Source organism: Bactrocera neohumeralis, chromosome 6, assembly GCF_024586455.1.
Source record: "Bactrocera neohumeralis isolate Rockhampton chromosome 6, APGP_CSIRO_Bneo_wtdbg2-racon-allhic-juicebox.fasta_v2, whole genome shotgun sequence".
NCBI classification, from domain to species: domain Eukaryota; kingdom Metazoa; phylum Arthropoda; class Insecta; order Diptera; family Tephritidae; genus Bactrocera; species Bactrocera neohumeralis.
In genome coordinates, this window is record NC_065923.1 from 7712544 (window position 1) to 7739971 (window position 27428).

Here is a 27428-nt window from a genome sequence, read left to right on the forward strand (position 1 = left end):
TATCCTACCCGATCAGCATATCAGCGGTACGGTTAACTAATTCTAATAATTTCTAGCTACTCTGCAATGTCTGCGAGTCTATGAAACAGGTAAACGACTAACCGAAGTATAGGTTAGCGAGCGATTGATTAACTGGAAACTCACATTTATTCTCCGCCTGACTAATGTTCTTAAGCGTAAAAATATATTTAATTCTTTTGAAAATCGTAATCAATACATACTTGCATGTCTTATAGGAAATGTTAGCAAATATATTTATTCCGCACCACCCAAAAATTGTCAATATTTGCATGGTATTTGAAAGGCAAATTTATTTTATTGGCAAGAAGCTCGAAATTAAAAAAAAATAGTCACTTAAAATATTACTTATAACAAATAACAAATAGAAAATTTGGAATCTAATATTAGTTAAATATAAATTGGGACGAGGTTATGCTTTGAAGCGCTGCCGCTGTAACTTGGAAAAATAAATGGTGCAGTAGCATTAAGGGATAAAATACTTGAAAATTGTCTCGAATTATTTTCATGAAAAAAAATGCTTAAGAGGTTATAAAGGGTGATCCATTTTAAGGTTCCTTATTTTTTTAAAGAAAAAAATGCAGCAACTTCAAATTTAATGGGAAATGTTTATTAGCATTGGAAAGAACATTCTTTGGCATTTGTTTTTTGAAGATTATCTCTTTCAAATATTGACGGCGGCTACATCTCAGATGGTCCAGTTCATGTCGTTAGGTCTCGATGACTCGTTATTGTTTTGCTCCCAGCATTTCGAAACGGGATTGTCCGCCAATCAAATAGGAAGTTTAACGGTGGCCAAAACAAAACTGAAATTATCTGTCCAAATATCGACATCGGAAGTTTCAATTTCAGACATCAAATAATCGGTTATCATGCCGCAATAATGGTCGCCATTGACGGTTATGTTCTCACCGGCATCCTTTTTGAATAAATATGAACCGATGATTCCACCGGCCTACAAACCACACCAAACCGTTGTTTTTTCTGGATGAAATGGCAGCTCATGAATCTCTTCAGGTTTCTCTTTGTCCCCAATGCGAAAGTTTTGCTTGTTTACATACCCTTTGAATCATAAATGGACCTTGTCTCTGAACAAAATTTGGATCGAAAACATCGGATCTTCTTGAAACTTTTCAAGAACCCCTAAAGGAAAGCGATGTCGCTTGGTAAGGTCGAGTGACTTCAGTTCAAGCACAAGCTGTATTTTGTAGGCTTTCAATTTAAGATCTCGACGTAAAATGCGCCAAGTCGTTCCATACGTCAGTTCGAGTTGCTGCGAACGGTGTCGAATCGACTCTCCACGGTCTTCATATACACTCTCAGCTACGGCTGCCACATTCTCTTAACTGCGTCTTGGACTTGGTCTGTTCGAACGAATATTATCTAATAATCAATGCTAGGTTTCAAGATCGGTGATGGTGTTGCGAATAGTACGCTCAGTGAATACAAAATTATGTTAAGCTGAATTCAATTCCAGATAATTCTACAGAAGTTGCCAAATTGTTTTAATATTGTTTGAGTTTTATTCTATGTCGGCACCCACTTAACAGTGGCTTCCGAATGCATCGTATTTCCCTTCCCGCCACAGCCAGGTCTACGCAACTTTATCCGGCCAAGGACTGTCCACTCGGAAAAATTGTGCCGCTACAACAACAACAATACATATTATTCCTATAACACAGAATTATAATTATAATTCTAAGAGAAGTATATATGATTAAATTGGAATCAAGCTGTGAGTCCAAATATCACGCTGTCCAGTATCAAGTTTAACGTCGAAAACAAAACTCAAGTCAATTTAGCTTTCTAGACACTCGATGAATTTTGGTTATCAAGTAAAAGATTTTAGCAAAATAACGAAGGTAAAATTAAATTAATACTCCATGCTGAAACGACTTTGTGGTAACTTGAAGCATTTTTGATATTTAATTCCCTCTTTCATTTTATTTTCTAAAATTTGATTTAGTTTCAAGGATTTGAAATGCACACGCCGGAAATACACCAGTACAAACACGTGAATTTGCGTCTATACACACCCACACACACATACACATGTACACGGGAGGCTGCGTGTAGTTGTGGACAGGCGAGTGGGAGTACACTTTTTGATATGCCGGCTAGCGAAACAATGTTCCGTTAGTAAAGTTTGTTGCATTTCAGAATTTGACAGAACGGCTTGAAGCATCCAAGCAGCATACCGAAAATCCTCATTGTACTTTATTGTATGTATTTATAATTTTTCTACAACTCTATGCACTGGCATGTGCACACTCACACACACACATGCATACGAACATATAGATTTTAATATTGCAGGAATAAAAAATCATTTAAAAAGGGGGTTGCTTGTGAAAGCAATTAAAACGTGTTGACTAAGTTGTGTAGAGCGCAGAAGCTGCCAGCGTTGTAGTGGTTGCTCAAACACACGCACACACGCACAAACACACACGAGCGCGGATATATGGCAATGTGGGCAGTGTGTATATCAAAAAAATCGGCGTCCACTATTCATGCCTTCATCTGGTCTAAATTGAGTGATTTCCACAGTTCAATTCATGGCAATGAATCGTGGGTGCAGCGTGCATTCCGCCACGTGGCCATAAAAAGAATGCGTGAAAATGTGTTATATCGTATCCGCATATATCGTGCACAGACTTTCGAAGACCGAACCATAATTTTTCGAGGAATTGCTTTTCGCAAACGAAAAATTTCGAATTTCTCGAATTCAGCACTGAAAAATTCGAAGATAGCCAGGACCATATCTAATTGTCTCGTTTCGAACTTTCCATTGCTATAAATTCGAACTCACAATTTTGATTTGCTTACAAGGATAGCACTCAGGTGCCATAACTCGAAGTTAGAGTTATTGTTTAGTTCGATTTCGAGTTTGAAATATTTTCTGTTCGAATGCTCCAAGGATATCAGGTGCTTAACTTCACTTCTTGTGTCTTGTTTGAAACAAAGGGTGCAGCCATTTAAAGTCCTTTATAAATCTCTTGAATCCCAATATGAGCACCAAACAAAGCAGCTTTCGAACTGGATTCCACTTGAATTTGGTCTAAAAAGCGGTTACCCCGCCACTGTACGCGAGAAATTGGAACGTCAAGCTCGCCAGCAACGCGTACGGACTTGTAGCTATGGTGGTTGTTAAGCCGCACTTTTAACTCCTAGTTTCTAGCGGTTTATTGTTTGGTAATTTGAAAATATCGAACGGCTCGGGGAGGTCCTTCCCGATCCTGGCGGACGGATTGGTATTGCTCAACGTCAATTTACCCAGCCGCATTAGTTTTGTGGGGATACCAAAGTCATGCATGAGGCAGCTAGTTTTCGTGCTGTCAAAAACTGGCCGGCTATCCATCGGTCCCCGCCGCTTTGTTGTTCTGCAGACGGGTAATGGAACGTTTGCTCCATTGTTATCGATTGGGGAATCGGGTTCGCCTTCTCCATGTACTTCTACACTTTCACTGGCTTTCAGTGAAGTGTTCACTTCATAATTTTAGTATGCTCTGAGCAACAATCACTAGATCACCTCTGGGGATTCTACAAGAATATGCTCAGGTCTTGAAACCATCTGTTAGTCGCCGCATCTTTTCGTAGAATTTTCGAGCATTATCCCTGTCGGTCAGCATGTGAAGTTGTCCGAATGGACGAAAACACTGCAACTCTGAAAGTTTTCGACGCAGTATCTAGAAGCTTGAGCGCACAATCCTACGCGTAATATCGAGGCACACGGCCGCAATGACTACCGATACCGACTGCAAAACAGCGACGACTCCATCAATTGCTTCCCAAATATTTACTGACAAACATTCAAACTATTCCTTTCCTCAACACTAGACAATTTTCCGCCATTATCACATTTTCATGGTCAAGTTCATAAATTATGGCTTACCTACCATGACTTGTAACTTCAGTAACGACAACTTAACTCCATATATAATGTTTGACAACATTTCGCCTCTGCACACACATTCCTTTGTATATTTGTACGCCAGTCTTGACAAAGCCGCTACCGACGCTGCATATTCAAGTAGCGTCGCAGATACAAGTTTGGCTTTAGGGAAAACACAAAACGCTCGCTTAAGAAAGACAGTTTTTACATGTTTATTGCGTTGCGTACGTGGTGAAGTTTCTTCAGGGACAAGCCCTCTGCAATGCAGACCGTGGACTTGAGAACCCAGTTTTGGTCAGACACTTTTGTTTGCTATAAAACACACAGCTCACCGTTAACAGTTATCAAAAACATTCGCAAGCTCAACGTGAAGACAGCTCGAGTAGTCAGAGAAAATCAAAAAAAAAAAACCTTTCAAAATGTTCAAATACGTAAGTGATCCCGTCAGATTCCTTTGCGAATCACTAAAACTAACAAAAATATATCTGTGTAACTCTTTCCAGGCTGTTGTCATCTTTGCTGTCATCGCCTGCGCTGCCGCCAAACCTCACATCCTTGCCGCTGCTCCGTTGGCCGTCGCCGCTCCGGCACCGATCATCACCGCCACCAGCAGTCAAGTTGTCGCACGCAACCACAATGGCATCGCCTTCGCTCCGTTAGTGGCCCCAGCACCTATTGCACCCATCGCTCCAGTCGCTAAGGTTGTCGCCCCAGTAGCCGCTGCTCCATTGGCCGCACCAATTGCCCCTCTTGCCGCTCCAGCACCTTTGATCGCACGCTATGCTGCCGCTCCCGCACCACTCTTGGCCCGCTACGCTGCCGCTCCCTTCGCTTACCCCGCCCATTTGGCTTCCTACGCTGCCCCTGCTGCCTTCTCCTACGCCCCCGCGTACGCACCAACTCTGCGTTATGCCGCTGCCGCCCCTGCTCCAGTTGTGTGGTAAAACAGCATTACGAACGATATTGTAAAGATAGACTGTGATAGTTTTTAAGCGATTAAAGGATACTATTGAAATATAAACGACTAACTGTTAATTACTTGAAGCCTCTTTGCATTCCATTCTATTAATGAAGGTATTAATCTTTACGAAATTATTCGATAGTAATCAGAAATAATTAAAAAATAACGAAAGTTAATGAGCGTTTTACAAGAACTTTCCTAAAGATTCTTCGTTCTACTATTTCTCTATTTTTATCTTATTGTATCTGGAAAGGGTCTATTAAGTCCCCTCCAAAGTTTGTAGCACTTAAAAGGAAACGTCATATATATATACTTCATAGAGTATCCCATTTGAGGATGTTTCATCACGGAGGCTGAATCCTTCTCCCACGTCTTCCGTGGGCGCAAATCAGCGATATGTTGAACAACTTCGCTTTTATTCGGATTGTGACTAGACGTTCATCCACCGGGGTAAATGCCAGGACTCGCCGACGGAGTTTCACTTCCACCACGAATCTCACACCGAATTTCTTTATGACCACTGTAGTTAATGCCACAAGGACCTATTCATCTCAGTCCTTGTCCCGTCCACCGCACTTCTTGGACGGCAGTGTATTCTTATTACTTTTACCATGTTCATCATCAAATGGTTGGCCGCTCTCCCAAGTGAATGGCGCTCAGAGAATTTTCCTCACTTGTATGAACTTTTACATATCCTCCAAATAAGGTTCTAGTATGGAAAACAATCCAGCAATTCACAGCTACCGAAACTCCAACACATTGAACAAATTTGCGTATGAAAAAGTGATGGACGATCAAATGTAAATACATACTATACATAAAGAGGTTCGGTTTGAATTGTCGATTGTAAGGAAACTCATAGAAATTTTAACCGAAATCTCTGGTAACGCTGTTGGGTAATTAACCGGTGACTTAACCGATAGGTTAGTTTAGGTTAGATGGCTATTCAAGGATCATACGTGGACTACTTTATGTAGTCCTTTGTGATACCATAGAAAAGAAGAACTCCTCTGTTCGAACTATAAATTAGCAAAACGCTTAGTAGCCAATACAAATTTGAACACAGTTGACAGTTCGGTGGGTTATGTGAAGGTATTCGCACACAAGTGTTTAAGTCTTGACCTCTCAAACGCGGGACAGTCAAGAAGGAAGTGTTGAGTTGTTTCTACCTCATCTTCTTCGATACAGCTTCTGCAGATGGCGTCTGTTAGATAGGATTCCCAGCCTTACTGCGTGGACGCCAATAGGGCAATGGCCCGCTAAAAGCCCCACTACTAGGGAGAGGCTAGCCGACAAGTGGTCTGTATGAAAGATATCTTCACGAACATAGCATCTGTTAGTCTGTTTTTCTTCAATGAAATGCTGCAATCAACAATTCCGCATTCCATAGTGATAGTGCACTGAAATTTGGTCTAATAAATGTTTCGTAAACTTTGAAACAATAAATTTTTCGTGAAATATGGATGCCAGTAAATTTAATGCAAAATATGTAATTTGTTCGTATTTCTACAATTCTACGAGCTTAGGGTTAATCCTCGTTCTTAACACATCTGGATAATAGAAATACACCAAAAACGATCACTGGTTCACTTCTCAACAGATTAATCATGCAGCACTGAAGAATCGAAGTAAAATAGCACGAATAGTAATCCTAATATGAAGTAATTTTTATCTAAAAATATCGACAATTTGAGTGATATCTTAGCAAAATTAAATGAACGTCTTTTTCTGGCACTAATATGGTCCAGTGTTAAAACAAATATTTAGAAAAAATCGGTTCAGACTTTGCTTTAGCTCTCATAAATAAATGAGATGATATATGATATGATGAGTAGACTATTTTATGATGTGAATTTCGGATTACGTGAGAGTTATCTTAATGAAAATAAGCAGACACTGACTTTTTAAATTAGTCTCAATGCTGACTGTTACCGAAAGGGAGTGTTATCTTCATTCCTTATGTATGGCTGTGAACATACATTGTGGATTATTTGACTAAATTGAATGACCTAATAATTATCCATAACAAAGCTCATGTCTGAGAGGATGGAGTGATTATAGAGAAAGATCCAAAAAGTATATTTTGCTTGTTACGAAGAGTGATTTTGCGCTCAATCATAAGAAGCTCCTACATGAGGACAGGAGACTCTTATTACTATTTTTGTAGTACATAACTTGTACATAAGTTGAAATTTTGACTTATTGCAAGTACTCCGAAATTACACTAAAGTTTTAATACCACCAATGTTATAATAGAAAGCAAAGCAACTTCGATTAATTAACAGTTAGTCGTTTATATTTCAATAGTATCCTTTAATCGCTTAAAAACTATCACAGTCTATCTTTCGAATATCGTTTTTTCTTCTGTTTTACCACACAACTGGAGCAGGGGCGGCAGCGGCATAACGCAGAGTTGGTGCGTACGCGGGGGCGTAGGAGAAGGCAGCAGGAGCAGCGTAGGAAGCCAAATGGGCGGGGTAAGCGAAGGGAGCAGCAGCGTAGCGGGCCAAGAGTGGTGCGGGAGCGGCAGCATAGCGTGCGATCAAAGGTGCTGGAGCGGCAAGAGGGGCAATTGGTGCGGCCAATGGAGCAGCGGCTACTGGGGCGACAACCTTAGCGACTGGAGCGATGGGTGCAATGGGTGCTGGAGCCACTACTGGAGCGAAGGCGAGGCCATTGTGGGTACGTGCGACAACTTGACTGCTGGTGGCGGTGATGATCGGTGCCGGAGCGGCGACGGCCAACGGCGCAGCGGCTAGGATGTGAGGTTTGGCGGCAGCGCAGGCGATGACAGCAAAGATGACAACAGCCTGGAAAAGTTATATATTTTTTGTTAGTTTAAATCATTCACTAAGGAATCTGACGGGTTCACTTACGTATTTGAACATTTTGAAGGGTTTTTTTTTTTTATTTTCTCTGACTACTCGAGCTGTCTTCACGTTGAGCTTGCGAATGTTTTTGATAACTGTTAACAGTGTGCTCAAGTGTTTTATAGCAAAAAAGGTGTTTGCGGCGAGAGTGTGTTCTGCGTGGCTGCTGACGGCGCCTGGCACTCCATTGCAGAAGGCTTGTCCATGAAAACCTTATGGTTAACACACACACACATGCAGATAAGTTTGAGTGTGCATTTTTGCGCGAGTTATTTGTGTTTCCCCAACTATTTCTGGTGCCCTTTGTGTTTATTATGCAGCGCGGATAGCATAAGCCGTAAATATTTATACACAGTTGCCATTAGCTGTTTTGGTTAGTCGGACGACTACCGAAAATACCAAAAGCATGTCTTTTCGGCATTGACTTTGTAACGTGTGTGTTAAATATTTTACTGGAATGTATTTTTAGATAAGTTTTACTTTCCTGTAAGATTCGTGTTAATTGTTTAGTTCTCCAAAGTTTAAACAAGCTAAGACGGACAAAGCTCGAACACAGTCGAACATGCGACACTTTCGCATTCAACTACAAGTTTGACCCGGACAGGTCCTTAGAAACTGTGCGCGCAAACCGAATCGGCCAAACTTTATTTTCCTTATTAGTGAAGCGTGTTTTAGCTCGTGTGAAATTTGATAATTAGTGGGTGCTTAGTAGCTGTTTGCTTACGACGCCAAAACTTTGGACTCCATAGACTCATGGTGCATTCCCCAAAGCGGATTTTTCAGTTTCGAAAACAGAAAAATGTTCGGGAGTCAAATCTGGATATGATTCGGCGTTACGAGTTTTCGGGAGAAAGGTTCTGCGGAAGATTTATGGTCCTTTGCGCATTGGCCACGGCGAATATCGCATTCGATGGAACGATGATATGTACGAGATACACGACGACAATGACATAGTTCAGCGAATTAAGAGACAGCGGCTACGCTGGCTAGGTCATGTCGTCGGAATGGATGAAAAAAGTACAGCGCTGAAAGTATTCGACGCAGTACCCGGGAGGGAAACAGAGGAAGAATAAGAACACCACTTCGTTAGAAAGACCAGGTGAAGAAGGACCAGGCTACACTTGGAAACTCCAATTGGCGCCAAACAGCGAAGAGTAAGAACGATTGGCGCGTTGTTGTAAACTCGGCTATTACCGCGTAAGCGTTGTCTACGCCAAGAAAGAAGAAGTGTAATTTAAAAACGATTTTTGTTAGACAAATTTAATCTTTCAGTAATCTCTCGAGTTATTCGACGTTTTACTTCGTCCAACGACTTTATTTTATCCACATCGGCATCAAGAGTGCTTCCAGAACGTGGTGCATCTTCAAGGACAACATCAGCTCAAATATATAACCTCAAAACGGTTGAGTGTGAGGTGTGATCAATAAGATGAGTTGCTGTCATCAAACGAGCAAGAGAGCTCGACATCTCTCGCGAGTCCGTCTGAATGATTTTAGTGGATATTTTGGATATGAAACGCATTCTTACTCGACTCGTCTCGATAAAGCTAAATTTTTTTCAAAAAGATTATCGTAAATATGTCTCTTTGGACATGCTTGATCGTGAGAATTCCGATCCCACATTCATGGAGAACATTATTACTGCCGATGAGACATAGGTTTATGAGTTTGACATGCAAACAAGTCAACAATCTTTGGAATGGAGGTAAAGAAATGAACCGGAATCAAAGAGCCACGTCAAAACCGCTCAAAAGTCGAGCTGGTGCTCCTTGTCTTTTTCGATATTCGTGGTTTGGTGCAACATGAATTTGTTTCGAAGGGACAGACGATCAATAAGGATTTCTATTTGGGCGTATTGGGACGTTTGCGTGAAAACATACATCTCATCGAGCCACGATTGTCATCGAATTTAAAGCCAAAAATACAATGAATACCATCGATCACCCACCGTATTCACCAGATTTGGTTCCGTATGAGTTTTTCTTGTTCCCAAAACTGAAATTGCCGCTCCGTGGAACCCGTTTTCAGTCGATCGAAGAGATAAAACAAAATTCGCGGAATGAGCTGAAGGCGATTCCAAAACGGTGCTTATGAAAAGTGTTTTAAGGACTGCAAAGATCGTTGGCATAAGTGTATTGCATGTGATGGGGATTACTTTGAAGGCGACAAAATAAATATTGATAAATAATTAAATATTTTGCGTTTGCAATCGGAGCAATAAAACGCCAGACAGTTGAATTAGATACTGTATATTTATTCTTAATTGGTATGTATATTTGTCGTTACATGTTTTATTTATTTTTTTTCGATCTTCTTAGAACAAACAAGAGAAATACTGACTGCGCTTGGACGCAGTGCCGCATCGTCGTCGTCTTACACGTGAGTGAGTATGCATCAGTTTCCAATCATATTGCCTTGACTCAATTTCATAAATGGTTTAATCGGTATACATATTTGTGTTTGTAAGTATAGTAGTTTCACACATACATAGGTATATTACAGTTATTATTAGTTATATATTGTTTATTTGCATATATTGCTCGATTTTTTAGCTCCTCTTGTTTCCTGTTAGTTCATTACACTAAATGAGTAGTTTTAATTAACTAAATTTACTTAGTTTAAGAGTTAATGAGTGTTTTATGTACGTATGTAAGCATAATTTTGTTCGTAACTACTTGGCTGTAATCATAATCGTAATCATCATTTGAATTTCTTATTGGCATAATGCTAATTTTAGTTATTTTTAATTTTTGCCGAGTTGCCGAGCGGCGCTGTCGGTTGGATTGAGTGTGCTGCTCAGTAAGGTTCTATAACTGCAAACACTTCGGTGAATTGTTTAAGGAAAAACTGAAATTTTCAACTCTTTAATTATTAATTATTTAGTTGCTATTGCTATTGTTATTGTTGTTGTGGTGTTAGTTTAACAGTGTGCCGGTTTTGTTCAATTCTTTTGGTTATTTACCGCGCGCTATATGCATATACATATGTATGTATGTATGCCAGTATGTATATATGTATGCATGTTTAATTTACAGTTAAGTTGCAATGATTTTAACTAGATTTCATTCTTAATTATTTATTGTAGATTTGCTAACTGAGTGATGTTTGGATACTTGGAACTATGGCTTCTCATCATATTCGCTTGACGCTTGTCTATAATAGTTTATATGTATGTATGTAGGTATGTAATTGCAATAATTAATTTAGTTTTACGCTTTTCAACCTGATAACATTTCGTTTGCCGTTATAATGCTCGCTTCGGAGTATTTCACCTTTACATCCATGCTCCCCAACGCACATACACATATGTATGTGTGTATATGTATGTATGTTTTTTTGTATTAACTAAATCTGTATATATGTACACATAGATATATAAAGTTAGATAAACATTGCTTATTTAGTAAGTTTGATTTCATTATCATTATATACACGCACACGCACACTCACGTCGCCGGAATTCTGAATACTTATTGCTATTAGCCAAATTAGTCAAATAATAAGCATAATGAAAAAATAACACAGTTTAATTACAAATCAGATTATGAAAGCACAATCTGAAAGGAAAGCAGCGCTCAGACTGAAATGCATAATTACATATGTATGTATGTATATGTATATTAATCTAGTATGCCACATAGAACTAGCAGCGACTTGCGATGAGTACTTTTGATTACAATTTGGTTGCATTATTTACAAACAATTGGTGAGTATAAAACAAGAAAAAAACAACAACAACAACTACACATGGCCATTAGTAAATGCGCGAAACCGCAAAAGCTTGTGTGCGCGAAGAAGGACCGTCCATAAAGCATATTCGGGCTTTACATGTACATATGTATGTGAGTATGACAGCTTGCAAATATTTGTAGTTACAAGCGTTAAACGCATATGCCCCGTCCTATAGAATGTCATATTTGAGGCGGTACATAATCAAGTTTTTCATGAGAAAATTTAGCGAAACAATTTTACGTCGACACTTTTTCGTATTCCGCAGCAGTGTGCCTTTAAGGCTTTCGTATTGTTGTTGATGTTGTTGTTGTTGGTGTTGCCTTTGCGTGAGAAAACCGTTTTCTTTGCGCACCATACCGTTAGCGTGCACACCTTGGTCGGCGGCGATCGCGCACAGTGCCGCCGAACTGTTCGATTGTTGTAGTTGTGTTTGTATTTGTTGTTGCTTCTGTTGTTCCTGCTGCTGCTGATAGTAGTAATCATTTAAATTGGTTATATAATAGTAATCGTGATCGGCAATCACATTGATCTCTGCATAATTGTCATCTTCGTCTTCCTCGTCGCTTTGCGGCTTCGTGCCAACGCCTTTAACACGAGTCCGATGCGTAGACTCGTTGCAAACGCCGGGCACTTCAACGTTTAGCGTGTCACTAATATTGGCGGTTGGCTTTTGTTGTTTTGTTACATGCTCGGTTCGGGCGTTCCTTGCAAACAATTGATCAAATCACATATTTTCGTCGAATTTGGCGAAGTTGAAGTCGTCGTCACATTGAAAGCTGCTGCCGTTGCCCGCACCTGTTTTACTCAACTGCTGTCCATTGCTATTGTTGTTATTGTTGTTGGCTAATGCGCCTTCGCCGCCCGGCGCCTTGAAGAACTCATCGTCCTCGAAAGGATCCTCAGATTTCTTGCCGAAAATGTTAATCGATTCAGATTTTTTGATCAGTTCCTGTCTCTGCTGCAGTTTGCTGTTTCGCAGATTGTGTTTTTTCGCAGCGGTGGTCATGAGTGCGGCGCTGCTGGCGCTTTGCAATGAGTCCGCGTGCCATTGGTCCTCCTTTTCGAAGTCGAATTGTGCATTCGAGAAGTCATCTTCGAAGGCAGCGTCGTCGAATTGTGAAACTTTGACATTATCGTCGAAACGTAACTTTTGTGTGATGATTGGGGGCATTGCATGCGGTGCTGGTGATTGCGTATTGTCCAAGTCCAACGGTTGCGCACTGCTTACACTGTTGGAGTTATGTGGGAAGCCGTGCAATTTGTCTCGTTCGGAGAAATCATTCGAGAAGCGGAAGGACGACTTGGTCGCCGGTGTAACGCATGCACTTGCTGTAGTGGCAGCGGGGGTGGAATTGCAGCTGGATGCAGTGCCAGCGGGTGCCGGCGGTGGAGAGCTTTGGTTGAAGTCCGATTCAAAGCCACCATCAAAGCTAAATTTTGTAGCACTACCAGCACTGCCACCGACACCAGCCGTAGCTATGTAAGAGCTGGCGGCGCTTGCCAAGCTGGCGCTGGCATTCGAACGCGACGTTGGTGATTGCTCATAATCGTCGAAATCATATTCGCCGCCTCTTGTGGGATATTTCTTTGTTGCCGCCGTCGGAGCACTGCATTTGAGGGAACTAATGGGCACTTTTCCCATCGAATGTTGTCTGCGTTCGCTCTCCAACATACGTTGATGCATTTCATGGCGACGCCTATTCAAGCGTTCGAATTTGTCCTCATCTGTGGGCGGCTCGTCATAGTCCTCATCCGCATAGTCTTCCTCATCACCGACATCGTCATCGTCGTATGTTATATAATCGTAATTGTCACGAGGATGAGTTGTTGCGGCAACAGTGCCACTATATCGACTACTGGTATTGGACGGTGGTAGGCCCGAGCTGCTATAAGGAATATCTTTGCCACGTGACCGTTGCTTTTTGCGGAACCTGAATAAAAGTAATGTATATAAAATATCAGCACTACAACTGCTCAAACAAACACTTACCTGCGATCCTTTTCTCCATCAGAGCCGGAGGGTGTCTGTCCGAGTGCGGCTACCCGTCTGCTTTCAGCCAGTCGTCGTTCTGAGTCGGCAGCACTTGAAGGACGTTTCCAAGATTTTTGACCTGGCAACGGTGGCTCTTTAACAAAAGATCTAATAAGAATGAGATTCACAGTAACGAGGTTTATGTTGTTTACCTTCACCATCCCAAGGACTTGAACCGCTACTTTTACGTGCCCGTGGTTGTCCGGGCCCCATGCTCATGGTGCTTCCCGTATTACTGGATATCAGTTGGCTCGGGCGCTGTAAACTGCGCGTATCCGGAACATTTACACTACTTCCACCGCCGCTCATGCGTGTGCGCTGATGAAAATCATTCTCCGAATCTTGCTCGTACTCAATATCGCCCGTAGCGCGCAACTTCATGCCCTTTCGCAGTGACCGTGTTTTCTCCGGTCCATAACGTTCGCGGAATTCTTCGTGACTTTCCATACTTCCATACACGTCGCCACTTCCGAAACTGCGCCGACGTCGGGTAGCGCTCTCAAACGATTCGACGCTTTCGCGATCGAAGGATTTACGCTCTCTATCGTACATGTAATCCCCACCGCGTGTCTTATAACCACTGCTGCCACCGCCACTACTGCCGATTATTCCACTCATGGGTGAGCGACCCTCATCGTAAATATTTTCATAGTCGGAACGTCGTCCAACCTTTGGTTTCTCGAAACTTCCTGCATCGCGATAACGTTCATGGGGTGAATCGCCGTAATCATCAAAATCGTAATTTGGACGAGCGTAATCACGATAATATTTGCTGCGTTTGTCGTAGCCACTACGACGATCATAACTTGAAGACGCATTAGGCGGCAGCGCAACGCCGCGTTTGTCGTAGACGGGAGGGCCGTATGTGGTGCGTTCATAAGCGCTACGTTCGAAAGCTCGTGCGCGCATACCTGCTGCTTGCTCCATATCCTGCGGCGACCAGGTGTGGTGTGGAGCATGACGGTACCAACTGGGAGATTCTGAAATAAGAATAACGAGTTTAAGTGAACACCATAAATCCTGAGGCCAAATATATTCACCTAAATCGAAGTTATCTCGGCTACGCGAAAGTCCCGGCTTTAGTTTACGATGATCACGTCGTGTGTTGAACTCCTCCTCGTAGCTGTTAGAAGAATAATAGTTGATTACATTGATATCTTTGGAAACTTGATTGTTTTAAGAAAGTCCGCGGTACTTACTCATAATCCTCATCACAAGAGTTCAAGCGGCGGGTGTGTCTCACATAATAGCCATGCCGATCTGAAGATGGCGGCGGTATTGCGGGCACTCCACTAGGAATGCGTTTTGGCTTTTGAAAATCAGACGGCTCATCATCACATGGACTGATATCCCGAGACGAAGACGAAGTCTGATGACGTTCTTTCTTTGGCCAACGACGACTGACCCCCGTGCTCTTACTCCAACCATAATCACGTGGATCAGACGAACATGGTGATTCCGCTGTATCGTTCTGTGAGGTGTTCGAAGGCGGCGGAGGTGGTAAATGTAACAATGAATTCTTCATCGTAGACTTCGCCGCAGCCCTGCCGCGTTTATCTACTTTTTCGATATTTGGCTTAGGTGAGTCGAAAGTCGCCCAAAATTCCTTAGAATGTTTTACTTCAGGTTCTTGTTGCAAACTGCTTCCAATGTTGATTTGCTTTGTAGCGGTGTCAATTAGGTTCGAGACAGCGGATAGTTGGGATAAGACTGGTGATGGCTGTGGCGATTTGCTCAGTGGTGACCTCTGTTGCTGCTGGGCAACGCCTGGTGTCGGAGACTTCTGTAAGGGGATAGGTGATGTGCTAACGTCATTAAACTGCGCCTGAGACGAGAGTGCAGCATTTGGCCGTGGCAAGGCTATGGAGTTGCCTGATGTCACGATTACTGTGGGCATATTGGTCGCTGAATTCGCAGGGGAGATGCGTTCGCGAGAATCCAAAGATAAATTAGATATGGCACGTTGCATAAGTTCATCAATTTCCAAGTCATCCTTGGACGAGGAGAGTCCGCTGCTGCCCGCAACTGTTAAAAATTTATTATCCTGTTTGGCATTCAATAAATTTGGGGAAGGTTGTGAGGCGCAGCGTTCAGGTTGGCTGCCATTCAAATCTAACTTATCAGATTTTTCACCATCCAATTGTTGTGTGGATGTCGACAGCTTTTCGTATTTATCTTGTGCTGCAGCAGCTACACGAGTTTCTTTATCATTGCTGTCCAAACTACTTTCGGCTCCGCCATCATCATCTTCATCGTCGTCCTCGACCGTCAATGCGGATGAGGAAGGCTCCGCTGGTAATCCGCGACTGTCGACTAAACCTAAGCGGTCGGGCCCAATGCTGCTGGCACGCCCATCCATTATATGCTTAAGGTCTTGATCTTCATTGAACTCGTCACTGAATTCGGGGAACTCCTGAGATGCCTGTAAAGCCGCTGGCCTCTTATTGTCGAAAAGATTTTCGACAAGAATTATATCGCGTAGCGCAGCATACCGATCCTTTGCTTGTGCCACTACTTCCGTTATTTTCGTATCAATCTTTGGTGGTTGCACTTGTGGACCCCCTGAGGACGTAAGAAAATCGTCATCATCAAAGTTAGCCTCGAAGTGCGCACCAATGTCATCTGCTACTGCAGCAATGCCTCCAACATCAGTACCAGATATAATGCCTCCGCCGGCGTCTTCGTTCTCGTTAATCACTTCGCCAATTAGGTCCGCGTTTTCCTGTTGCTCTTGCAGCTCTTTATCGATGATCTCACGGAAAACCGCATATCGATCGGCTGATGGCACAATTGGTGCGCTTTGGCTAGTATCCGTGAATATTGGAGGTGGTGCAACGGGTGGCTCGTTAAACTGCTCAAAATTTGCAAAAGCGTCTTGCCCTTGCCCATCGGCGGTGTGAGTGGAGAAGTCCTCGCCAAATGTATCGTCGAATTTTGCCACAAATGTCGCTTGCTGATCAAAGTTCACCTTAAACACTGTTGGTTGAGTCGGTAGAGGTGATGACTCCGCCTTAATGGATTTCATTTCTAAACGACGGGTCGGCAGAGGACTCATATGGCTAGGCAGCCCTTGCTCGCGCTGTGGCTTTGACTTCTCAATGAATTCCGAGAGATACGATGTTAGTTCTACCAATGTCATGGTGCTCAGCTTGCTCACTGGCACATTCAACTTCACTGCCAGCTCATCCAAACTTAGAGTCATAAGCTGGCTCAGTGTGATGTCGGGTATGAGAGACGCCGTTGCCACGTTTGGTTCGGCACCACCATCAGTTAGCGCTTGTTGTCGTTTCTGCTGTTGTTGTTGCTGCTGCTGTTGCAAAATCTCCAATTTATTCTCGTAGATATCCTGTGGCTTAGAAAGCGATTGCTGGCGTTGAGCACGGTTGCGTGTTGAAATTTGCGTGGGAGGTGGCAGGAGTGGTGGCACATCTCCCGCAGCTGCATTCGCAATGCTACCGATACCACTAATAGGCGCCAAGTAATCATCGTCGGTATGTCCAGGCTTACGTGGTCGACCAGGCCCCGGGTAGGTGCCATCAGAACGACCAACACGACGTGATGGCAATGGTATCGGTGGAACTTCGGAATTAGCGCCGCGTAAAGACTTCGACGTTGTATTAACGAACTCATAACGACTACTCACAGACGGCGGCGCGACGCTGGGAGGCACTGCATTACCGGACGTCACACGCGGGCGTATAACAATATCATTGAACTGTTTCTTGGGCGGCAATGGCGGCGGCTCCGCATGTAATGCTGAATCCGGACGTGGTGGTGGCTCTGGTGCCGCCTCGTTCTCGCTTAGTGAGTCACTCTCCTGTAAACGGCACATATTAATACTATTCGATTCACGCTTGGAGAAACGTGCCTGTCCAAATAAGTGTGGCATCTTCTTATTGCTAATGCTCGATATTACGTCCGCTGTCTGCTGCTTAAATACGGAAGAAGGCTGACCAACTGATGAGACCTGCCCGGAAGGTGTGGGCCTCAGGCGCACCGTGCTATTGACACCAACTGCCGGTATGGCACTTCCGTTGCCCATCGCTGCTACCGGTTCGTTCATTTGACGCTCTAAGCGCGCTACATCAGCACGCCATTGCGCTGCTGTGCTTAGCGGCTGTGCTAACGTGGGCGAAAGGCTGCTCTCCGGGGGCAAGCTAACTTGCAGCGGACCATTAAAAACATCCGCAGGACGAGAGGTCTCCGCGCTGGCGGTTGGAGAGCTACGTTGGTTAGTGGCGTCGCCGCTGTTGAATTCAAATTCGAATGGGTCCAATTTGGCAAACACGTCACCGCCCTCCTGAAATGGATCACTCTTCTTACGTGTGGGTGAGAAAGGATCGGTGTCACGCGGCATCATCACAACATCGTCAGTTGTTCCAGCAGCAGTCGCCGTGGAGTCTAAAGTGTAATGATTTAAATGGAGATTAGTGGGTATGTTTGTTGTAGTGCACGAAGACGTTGCCGACGATAAAGTCGGCTGGTAATGGTGCATTCTTAAAGTAGAAGCTGTTGTGGAATTAGTAGAGTAGGTAGAGGTTGTTAGTAAACTGTTGCTAGACGCTAGTTGGTGGTTAGTATTCGTTAGTCTGGGTACAACAACATTAGAAGCGGTGCTCGTGTATTTCGTACTGCTTATGGTGCAGGTGCAAATGTTAACCGTGCATGGTGGTGCGAGCACACCGATTAGTAAAGTTGTTGTAGTTGCTGTTGCTGCTGCTGTTGCAGACGCCGTTATATTAACTACTGTTTTGTTAGTGTTCAAGGCTGTTTTCAAGCCGGCTATACCTGATGCATGAGTAGTGTTAGTAATATTAAGTGGTGCTGATAGAGAATGCTGTGTCTGCTGCGCCGCATGCAGCTGTGGCGGCTGCATCTGCTGAGCCACTTCGCCTTGCTCGTCCATACCGGCGGTTAGGGCATCCTCGAAGAGACCCTCTTTGCTCAGAAACTCATCGACCACCGCCGAGGCGGCCGTGTAGTGCACACCTGTTGCTGTTATGTCTACAGTGCCGTTGCCACCTGAAGACAGGTCGTTGAGAACTTTTTTGGGTGGGTTTTTAAGCTCTTGGAAGAAGTATTTCTTATCGACATAGGGACGTGTGCGACCCGTGCCTAATGGATCCAAATCTGTAAAAGCATCTAACACATGGGAAAAAGTGATGAATCAGTGAAATTGCCCCGTAGCCGAAAGCGAGAGGGAATGACAATGTTATTGTGTGTTTTGTAGCGGGAATAAGCGGGCCACACTAACAAATCAAACATAACTGACGAAACAAACACAATCATAGAAACCAAACATACATGTGATCAACTGATATGGATCTGTGGCAAACTGGAAAATAATTTGTAAGATATAACCTTTAAGCCCTCATTTGCTCGAAAAAAGAGCGAGCAAAATGATCTGAATTTTATCTTAGGCATGTGGGTTGACATATTTTCGAAATTATTTGCAACAGATCCGTAAAGTAGACACAAATGACATGCTATAATTACAACACAATACCCGAAACCGTTAGAAACAACTTAGGCAAACTTGTATAGGAGTTAATCAAATAAACCATGAGTTCGTTAAAAGAAAGTGTTTCCGAAAAATGCTGTTCCAATCTACCTGACTTCACTGCAGCACTCGCGGCTGCCTGTGGCGGTCCATCGCCCAAAATCGGTGTCGGCGAAGACGATGTGACGCCCAAAGTGGATGCTGAGGTCGATGCCGCAGCTCCGCCGGACGGTTGCATGTTCGCGTTGGTTGCCGCATTGGCAGCTGCTTCAACATCGACGAGTGTCGAATGTTCGCTCAATTGTTGTGTAGGTGTCGACGTCGATTCGCTCGGGGCCAGTGGTGCCATTGGCAGGCCAACACCTATGCTCATACTGCCCGCTTTTGAAGTGTCAAATACATCGTTTTGCTGGTCCAGTTCATGCAGCCAACTGTCGTCATCGTCTTGTTGCAGAGTGCCGGTGGAAGTGTTCAAGACCGGCGCAGGCGAAAGTAAGGAGGAGAGAGTAACATTTTGACCAGCGCTCACTGATGTTGTTGTTTGATTTACTGCCGTATCAGTCGGCTTAGTGGGCTTATGGCGTGAGCGTCCCGATTCTGGAGGTGGCAAGAGATTGTAAGTCTGAAACAAAACGAATGCTCGATTAGTAGTACAACAAGAGATAAAAGCAAGAAGTGGCTTACGGGAAAGTTGGTAAATGAGTCTCCAAAAGGATCGTCTTCGTTAACTGACTTCCCAGAGACGCCGGCTACTGTGGGTTGCCCCGGCTCGTTGGGTGTGATGCGTTCCATTTGTGTGATGCCGCGTTGCAAGGAGCTCAACTCTTGCTCCAAATCAACCAAATCGGCTACTGATTCGGGTGACATCTACAAAAGACGGATTTGTAAGTCTTAAAATAAGCATTCATTCGTACAAAGGTAAAACCTCTTTCGCTGCTCCCTTGCTATCCAAATTAACACCCAACCTATTTGAGGCTGTTGCACGACTTTGTCCGCCAATGCCACTTAACATGGACAGCGTGCTACCACCTCCGACCCCTCCGCTGCCGCTAAGATCATTATGAGCACCCAAGCCGGTGCCAATACCGCCTGCGGCGGACTTTAGCGACGACAATGAGGCAAGCTGATGTTCATGTATGGATTTCGATTGTATTTGCTGCCGCGCCAATTCGATTTCTTTCTTCTTCAATTCGAAAACAACCTGAAAGAGATCGCGCATTGCCAGCACGACCTAGAAATAGTGAAATTAATTTTGTTATTTCTTAGTAACGGTTAAATCGCTACCTGACTAGCCGCTTTATCAGTCTTTATACCAAAGAAACGGTGACCACTGTCCGGTGAACCAAATATATAGCCAAACGCTCGTGAATCGGTCATATCCTGCGCAATGAAGGATATTTTGTGCACCGGATGGTGATAGAGGGAATCTCCTGTTTTTTCATCGCGCAGTCTCAGCCCATCGATTGTCACGTGTATCGTTATGCGTTGTTTATGTTCGCCGGCTGCGCGAATGGCTATTTTAAGATCTTGTAGGGCTTCTTGACACATGCGATCGCCGCGCGCCTCGCCCACTTCGAGTATGCCAATAAGCTTCGCCTTGAATTGAACGCCATCGCCGAAAAATCGACCTGGATCATTGCGATCTATTATTTGAAAATGACATGTAGTGAAGTTAGAAAATGCGACAACGGTTAGATATAATTCTCAAAAATTATCGCATCTAGCTTTTATTTTTATTACTCTAAAGATTTGGTTATTAAAAAGTGTATTGTCACAATATAAGTTATTCTTGCACTGTTTGTGTATCGTTAGTAATTTTGCAAGTTTAATTCAATATTTTTTTCAAATAAGCATGAAATAAATAAAAATCAAATAAATATACGAAACTGCAATAAGTGGTAAAAGAAATTTGATTTGAATACAAATGCTAACGTTTTGCGTAATTCGTCTCCTGCACACCGCTACTGCCGCTGCCCACACCAACCGAGGAGAGCGTTGAAGCGAGCGATAGATTTGATGATGCGGCCGATAGCTTCGAAACCAATGACTTAACCATAGTCTCTGATGACACTGTTTAGCGCTCAACCGCGCTCAACCCCAATCACTATGTTAAATACTGTGCTGCTAAGCTATTGTGGTGATTGCCTAATGTCAGTATTATACCCGCAATGACATTTCTCAATGGAAATCCAATATGTTCGGTGACGAGGAAGCTGCCGTAACGTAATTGACAATCTGCGAAATTTGACCTTTAGGCCTTTGGATTATCTTTTATTTTCGATGCTATGAAATACCTCCGCCTCGACTATTTGCAATGGATTTATTGTATGCTTGAAAATTGGGCTTATTTATTATACGTACGTACTATTATTGTTGAAAGCAAAATTGTTTATTCTCACTATTACAATACATGTACAAGTGTTTTGTTGTTACACATGAGTGCATATTCGGAAGCTGAAATAAATGTATGTGTGTAGCAACGCGTTACTACGAAAACACCCAATCAGGCGTCAACGATCACATCATCAGCCTTCATACCATCCCCAGCGTATTCAAGTAGCGCCACATTGCCGGCGTTCACCCGCTACCGCTGCAGCTTATCTCCAATCGTTGATTTGTTTTCACTTATATTCAATTATTCGTAGAATTTTATGTGGGCCAAGCCTGTGCAGGGTGAGTTGTTTGTTGAACTGGAGACTTCCTCTGCTTAAAGCACAGTGCTTATTTTATTTTATTCGGTCAATAGCGCAAAATTCCACCGCAGCCACCGCGTACACTGTTTGCTTGGCTATGGGTTTGCACAATGTACATACATATGTATGTATCTATTTATCTACGTAGATTAGTAGTATTGTAGTTTCTCCACACTGCGCCGACCGAGTGATTGTAGGTGCGCTTGTACTATTATTTGCAGGCAGTAGCGTAGTGTGTCTGGAAGTGACAGGCAGTCACAGAAACACGCACACATACACATTTAGGAATATTAGCATGTGGATGCGCACATATGCACAAGTATAAACAAAACGCTTCCTTTAGTATCGCGCTGTAGTCTAGGTTGACATTGTCATGTACGTATTGTTTATATTTATTCAATGATTATAATGTCCAGGCGAAATGGCAATTGTCAATTTTGCTTTCCTTCATGCTTTTGTCTGCTAATAAAATATATGTATGTACATATACCTACATACATACATATGTACGTGAATAAACGTCAGCTCCTACGAGTTTAATTCGTAACAACTATTCAGCTTTGTCGCATTCCTTCGTCAGAAGCGGGCATCATCACTATCTACATTTGTACATATGTATTTCCTTTCGTGCCTGTCGCAGTGTCTCCTTTGCGTTTATTGATTTTTCAGTGCAGATTTTTTCAACAGCGATTCGATATTATTATTACGGACACAACTAGAGATTCATTTAAACATTTCTCAATTCACTATTTCGATAACGTAGATGATAATTCAAAGAGTATCATTAGTGTAACATCTTTACTTTTAAATTTTCTCGGCAAATGCTGCAACTGTTCCGCGATCAATATTTGCACATTTCGAAGTTGCTTGGTGATTAAACCATTAATTTTTCCCAATTAAACATGTTATGGATTCGTTATTTATTTATATATTTTCGACACACTTTTATATCAATTTGTTTGAGTTTGTTTAATTCTTAAATGTAAATAAAAATCACTGTGCAGCTGCCTGTCAAACAATAAATGCATCTAATAAATAAACTATGAATACAAATGTATCTGCAGCAGATTGTTCTGCTTGCTACTGTTTCGTGTGGCCAAATGTCAGATACATTCATTCTTTTTATGTGTGTGTGCACTGCAGGTGCAGATACTTCAAGCAGAGTTGTATTTGACATGACGTCTTATTTTAGCAACTCCCAGCATAAAATAATATAAGAAAATATTCGCTCGTAAGTTTTTGAAATAAATAAATAAACAAAAACGAAAATTAATTGAGTAATTCAGCAAAAAAAGAAAAAAAAAAATAAAATTGCAATAAAATTTACAATTAGGCACTTACATTTGCAGGGACTGGTCTTTTTGCGGAGCGTTTGCATATTGGGCTCTTTCCAGTTTCTCTTCGCCAATTTGCGAAGTTTCTTATATTGTGTTGCTATCTTTGGTTAATCTTCGAGGAATATTTCACCTTTGAATACTTTGTAGCATTTGCGAACGTATTAATAAACTAAAAAATTTTATCTTTGGTGCTTGGAAGGAGACTTTAAAACAATAATAATATCACAGTAAAACTAGAGAGTATTCATATTCGCGCTTAATATCAACCGTAAAACCTTTTACATATTTTGTGATTATTAATCAATTTATTTAAATAAATTTTTATCAGTAGCTTTACTACTTTTTACTTAATATTTTAGGATTCACCAATTGAGCTATTAGGTTTATTTTTGGTGTCAAATCATTGGACATTGCGTACTAATTACATGCGGCTCAATGAAACGAAATGTCATGGAAACCACTCAGCACCTCTTTCACTCACAATTCATCCGCTTTCATCATAATTTATTTGTTTTGTTTACTTTCCAAGGGATGTCGTGGTTTGTTTTTGGCTCTTTTTATTGCACACCGCTTTGTTTGTATTTTTATTCTTGTTTTTGTTGTTGTGTCGTATTCTTGGTCGATGTGTAGATGAGCCAGAGAATGTATAAACATGAGCAATGCGATAGCTATTTAGCCGACAGCCTGACGGTATGACTGCATCACCGGCATTTCGAATACAGCAACTTTTATCGATTTTTCACTGTATCAACGCCTCGGTGTAGTATTTAGGCTAAGAAGGCTCGCTACACCGTATGTGACGTGCGAGAGGAGGATTATTCTTTTTATTAATATTGCTTTGGGTCAATTGTTCTTTATGTAAAATGGAACACAACTAATAAGCAATTGTTCTTCATGGTAATTGACGCACAACTTTTTCGGATACACAAAATCATCTCTCACACACTTGCTAAGGAAATTTTGCAAAAGCAGCGACGTTCCTTGTAACACTTCCGTTTAATTAATGCAAAAGTACCGCAAATTCGGACGCACTTTTTTGTTAACTCGTTTCAACGCATTGCACTTTCATTGCTGAATTTATTTGCGTAGGAATAGGAATTTTTCAGTGCAACGCCTTTCATTGTCGCCGAACCGATGACCGAATTACTACTTTCATTGGAAATTCAATGACGGAAAAGGATATGGGAAGGAAGGATAACAAGTGATTGACACTTAGCCATTGTGAATGGTTGTTGCGATTCTCTTTTTGGTGGAAAAGTGTTAACACAATTTGCCCAATATTTTCAGTTGATATTTCTATTCTCGTGATAATCTCATACAATTTAATGCAAATATAATTACCTGAGAGCACTGTTATTGTTTTTGCGAAAGGTTCGATAATAATTTCTAATATTTTGATATTGTGAATATTAATATTCACACCAGCTGTGTTTAATGATATCTGTGTTTATTTGGAGAATATTAAATATTCATGAATTTATCGATGAAAGACTAAACATGTATTTATTATAGTCATCTGGTCTTTTTCTCAAAAAAATATGCAAAATAATATCAACAGGTAAAACATCAACACTTAAATATACAATATTACATAAATATATTACTTTATTTAATGTCTTTCATTCGTAAAGTCAAAATAAATTTTGTGCAATAAATGAGTCCATGATTGTACAATATTATTCCACAAGTGTTCAATATCAAGTATTCCTCATGCAATAAAAAGCAACTCTGTGTTGGCTCCAGCGGCGGCAATTGGAGCGACTCCAGTTAATTCGTGTTTTTAATTTTGCTTTTACTCAGTCTTTCTCTTGCGCTGGTAGTGAACTTACTATTTTATATTTGTCGTGTAGCAGTTAAAAAGCGTTTATTAAATTTAAAAATATACCTTTCAGCAGGAACACGGGCATGTTAATATTATCAGTGAAATATAAATAACAAAGTGCAATTAGTGAAAACTACTTAATAGTGACAATCTAATTAGAAAATTTCCCGTTGTGGAAGTTATTAATATTTTCCAATTGGTTATAACTTGGTACTGGACTGAGCCATTCGCCGTCGATCGTGTCGCGTTTTGTTACTTTAGTGGTTAGTGCACAGAGCAGAAAACGAATTGGCAAAGCTGAAAAAGTGTGTAAACGAAAAGAGCAGATCTAAAAAGTCGAATTCTTGTAAAGGTTCACCCAAGCAACACAGTCAGTGCACAAACAACATCGGCTGACACCAACTGGATTTTTCTGATTGAATTCCTATATTCGGTCTGTTGGGTGTTTTCAGTCACTTTTCAGTTCTATAGTTTATTGAAAACAACCAATAGATATTATAAATTCCACTACATATAAATTTGGAACCAAATTTTCTGCAAAATACATATTTGATCGGTGAACCAATGCAAAAGTCTTAAAAATTGAAACGAGTTTAGTGTGTGTGATATAATTGAGTAAATACAAATAAGATTTTTGATTTCCCAACGCAGTTCCAAGTAACACGAATTGCAGGGCTTACTGAGCCACATCCCGGCGAAACGTGAATTTAAAAAAAAAAATAGCATCTGTAGCTGACACTAGTGCGCACGCGCGATCCACTGCATCAACAGGCGAATAAACAACGAAGCAAAGGAATACTAGTAGCCGCAACCAAACGCTAGAAGAACAGTCGCAAAATGAATAAAACTTGTGCTCGCTGTCAGAAAGTGGTGTATCCCATCGAAGAGTTGAAATGTTTGGATAAAGTGAGTTCAAGTTTGACCTTTCGTTTAATCATTTCATAATAATATAAATAAATATCAGGTGGAAACTAGTTGTACATACATATGCAATATTCATAAATTCTTATAAGCTACTTTTTTTTCTGCGGCTCAGAGCTGGTTGCGTTTCCCAATTGACATGTGTAAAAACGGGACAACAGGTGTGTCCAAGAAATTGGCAATGCCCCTGTCGTATTGGAACTTTTTCAAGAGTTAAGAACAGTTTGCAAATAATTATCAGTTTATGAAAAATTATTGTATTTAACTATAATTTGAAATGTTATTTCTCTTTACTCCGTGTGACATTATTATTTTATTTTTTTGTAATTACTTTTTATGTGCTTGTTTAAAAGTATTCCGGTTGTTGGTGAGCGTAGTCAGAAAGACGAACAATACACAAACTACGAAACAAACAAGACAACCCGCCGTGATAAGACAATGACGTTAAGAGTAAAAAAAAAAATGTTTCTTAATGTTTTGTTTGATTTTCGAAATTAATCTTAATTTACCTTCAAAATTATGCTTAAAGCGCACGTTTTCGTTTACTACGATTTTTTTACTTTGAATTGAGCAGGCACTGATCTGCAAGTGTAAACTCCTATAAAATCATTATGCATTTGCTTTATGTAAATACAATTAGGCAATTTTTGTTTGTTTGTGTATGTATGTTTGTATATAGTGAGTTGAGTGGACATTTATTTTATTCTAATGACTGCAATTAATATTAACTTTAACTGGTGCAGGTGTACACACACCGAAGTTTTTTGAAAAGAGACAATCACACCTAATTTTAATATAAAAACATATGTACCTAAGCATGAGCATACATAAGTTTATACATTGCTGTGTGGTTGCACACACATTTTCTGCAATAAAGTAGAATTGTCATAACCGCAGACCGGAAGCGAATTATTGCAATTTCTTACATTTGTACATATATTTCTATGCAAATGTGTGTACATACATATGTACATATGTAAGTACTCCAACAAATTGGAAGTCATTCACAAATAGTTCTTTTTCTTGCGTTTTTTTGCTGCTTAATTTACTGTGAAAGCTATTTTAGTTCCTACAATAATTCTACGATTCACTGCTCCGCACTACTTGAATGTCTATTGAATAGAAAAGCCTGGTATTGTAAGCAAAAAAAAGTCTTGTACTTTAATAAAGAATTTCGTGAAATTATCAAATCACTTTTTATGCATGCAATTTGCTAAGTGGAGAGGACTGCTATATCATATGTACATTGGCGGGCGAAATTGTGCACATACATATTAGTGGGGCTAAGCTTGCTGGTGTGATGACGCAGCTGCTTAGGTTGCCGACTGCCCGCCGAATGCTGTGGAGCAGCAGGGTCTAACTCGTTGGCTAGTTGTTGATCTCATATTACCAGCACGCCAGGCAGCTAGCTACAAAAGTAGGTACATACATATATGAGCAGTATATTTAAGAGATTTACACTGTAAGCGATTGAAGTCGTTCTGGCAGTCAACGAGTCGTTAGCCGCTGCTCGTGGAGCCGGTTTGTAGGCTTACTCGCTAGACCGGCGTCTGGGCAACAAGCAGATACAACATCTGTAGTGTTAAATACACTAAAAGAACTAACATAATTTCTTTATTTAATTAATTTATCTGTATGCTGTGATATCTG

The 27428-nt window shown here is 41.4% G+C and overlaps 3 protein-coding genes across 12 annotated transcripts in view; 2 read left to right on the forward strand and 1 right to left on the reverse strand.

Moving 5' to 3' along the window:
- The first annotated feature begins 4329 nt into the window (after nucleotides 1-4329).
- LOC126763709 (translation initiation factor IF-2-like) lies at nucleotides 4330-4854 on the forward strand. The gene is made up of 2 exons (XM_050481456.1): nucleotides 4330-4341; nucleotides 4414-4854. Exons 1-2 carry the CDS (start codon nucleotides 4330-4332, stop codon nucleotides 4852-4854), a joined length of 453 nt encoding a protein of 150 aa, XP_050337413.1.
- A 5120-nt stretch (nucleotides 4855-9974) lies between these two features.
- LOC126763676 (protein disabled) lies at nucleotides 9975-24200 on the reverse strand. Of its 6 annotated transcripts, none has more exons than XM_050481395.1 (11): nucleotides 20938-22783; nucleotides 20290-20648; nucleotides 19931-20236; nucleotides 19690-19872; nucleotides 19117-19627; nucleotides 18294-18647; nucleotides 14705-17906; nucleotides 14546-14628; nucleotides 13658-14485; nucleotides 13464-13599; nucleotides 9975-13404 (listed from the first exon to the last, which is right to left on the reverse strand). In XM_050481395.1, exons 1-11 carry the CDS (start codon nucleotides 21059-21061, stop codon nucleotides 12198-12200), a joined length of 7293 nt encoding a protein of 2430 aa, XP_050337352.1. In that variant the 5' UTR covers nucleotides 21062-22783; the 3' UTR covers nucleotides 9975-12197. The 6 variants fall into 6 exon arrangements, with proteins under 6 accessions (XP_050337352.1, XP_050337350.1, XP_050337351.1 ...); XM_050481393.1 differs by having other exon boundaries at nucleotides 14705-17322; nucleotides 17374-18647; XM_050481394.1 differs by lacking the exon at nucleotides 20938-22783 and adding an exon at nucleotides 23040-24200 and having other exon boundaries at nucleotides 14705-18647.
- Nucleotides 24201-24844: 644 nt separating this feature from the next.
- Nucleotides 24845-27428, forward strand: part of LOC126763686 (LIM and SH3 domain protein Lasp) — a 62136-nt gene continuing 59552 nt past the window's right edge. For all 5 annotated transcript variants that reach the window (XM_050481422.1, XM_050481423.1, XM_050481424.1 and 2 more), the window contains exon 1: nucleotides 24845-25763. In XM_050481422.1, coding sequence (XP_050337379.1) covers nucleotides 25695-25763 — 69 coding nt within the window. In that variant the 5' untranslated portion in view covers nucleotides 24845-25694. The remainder of the gene's footprint in view (nucleotides 25764-27428) is intronic.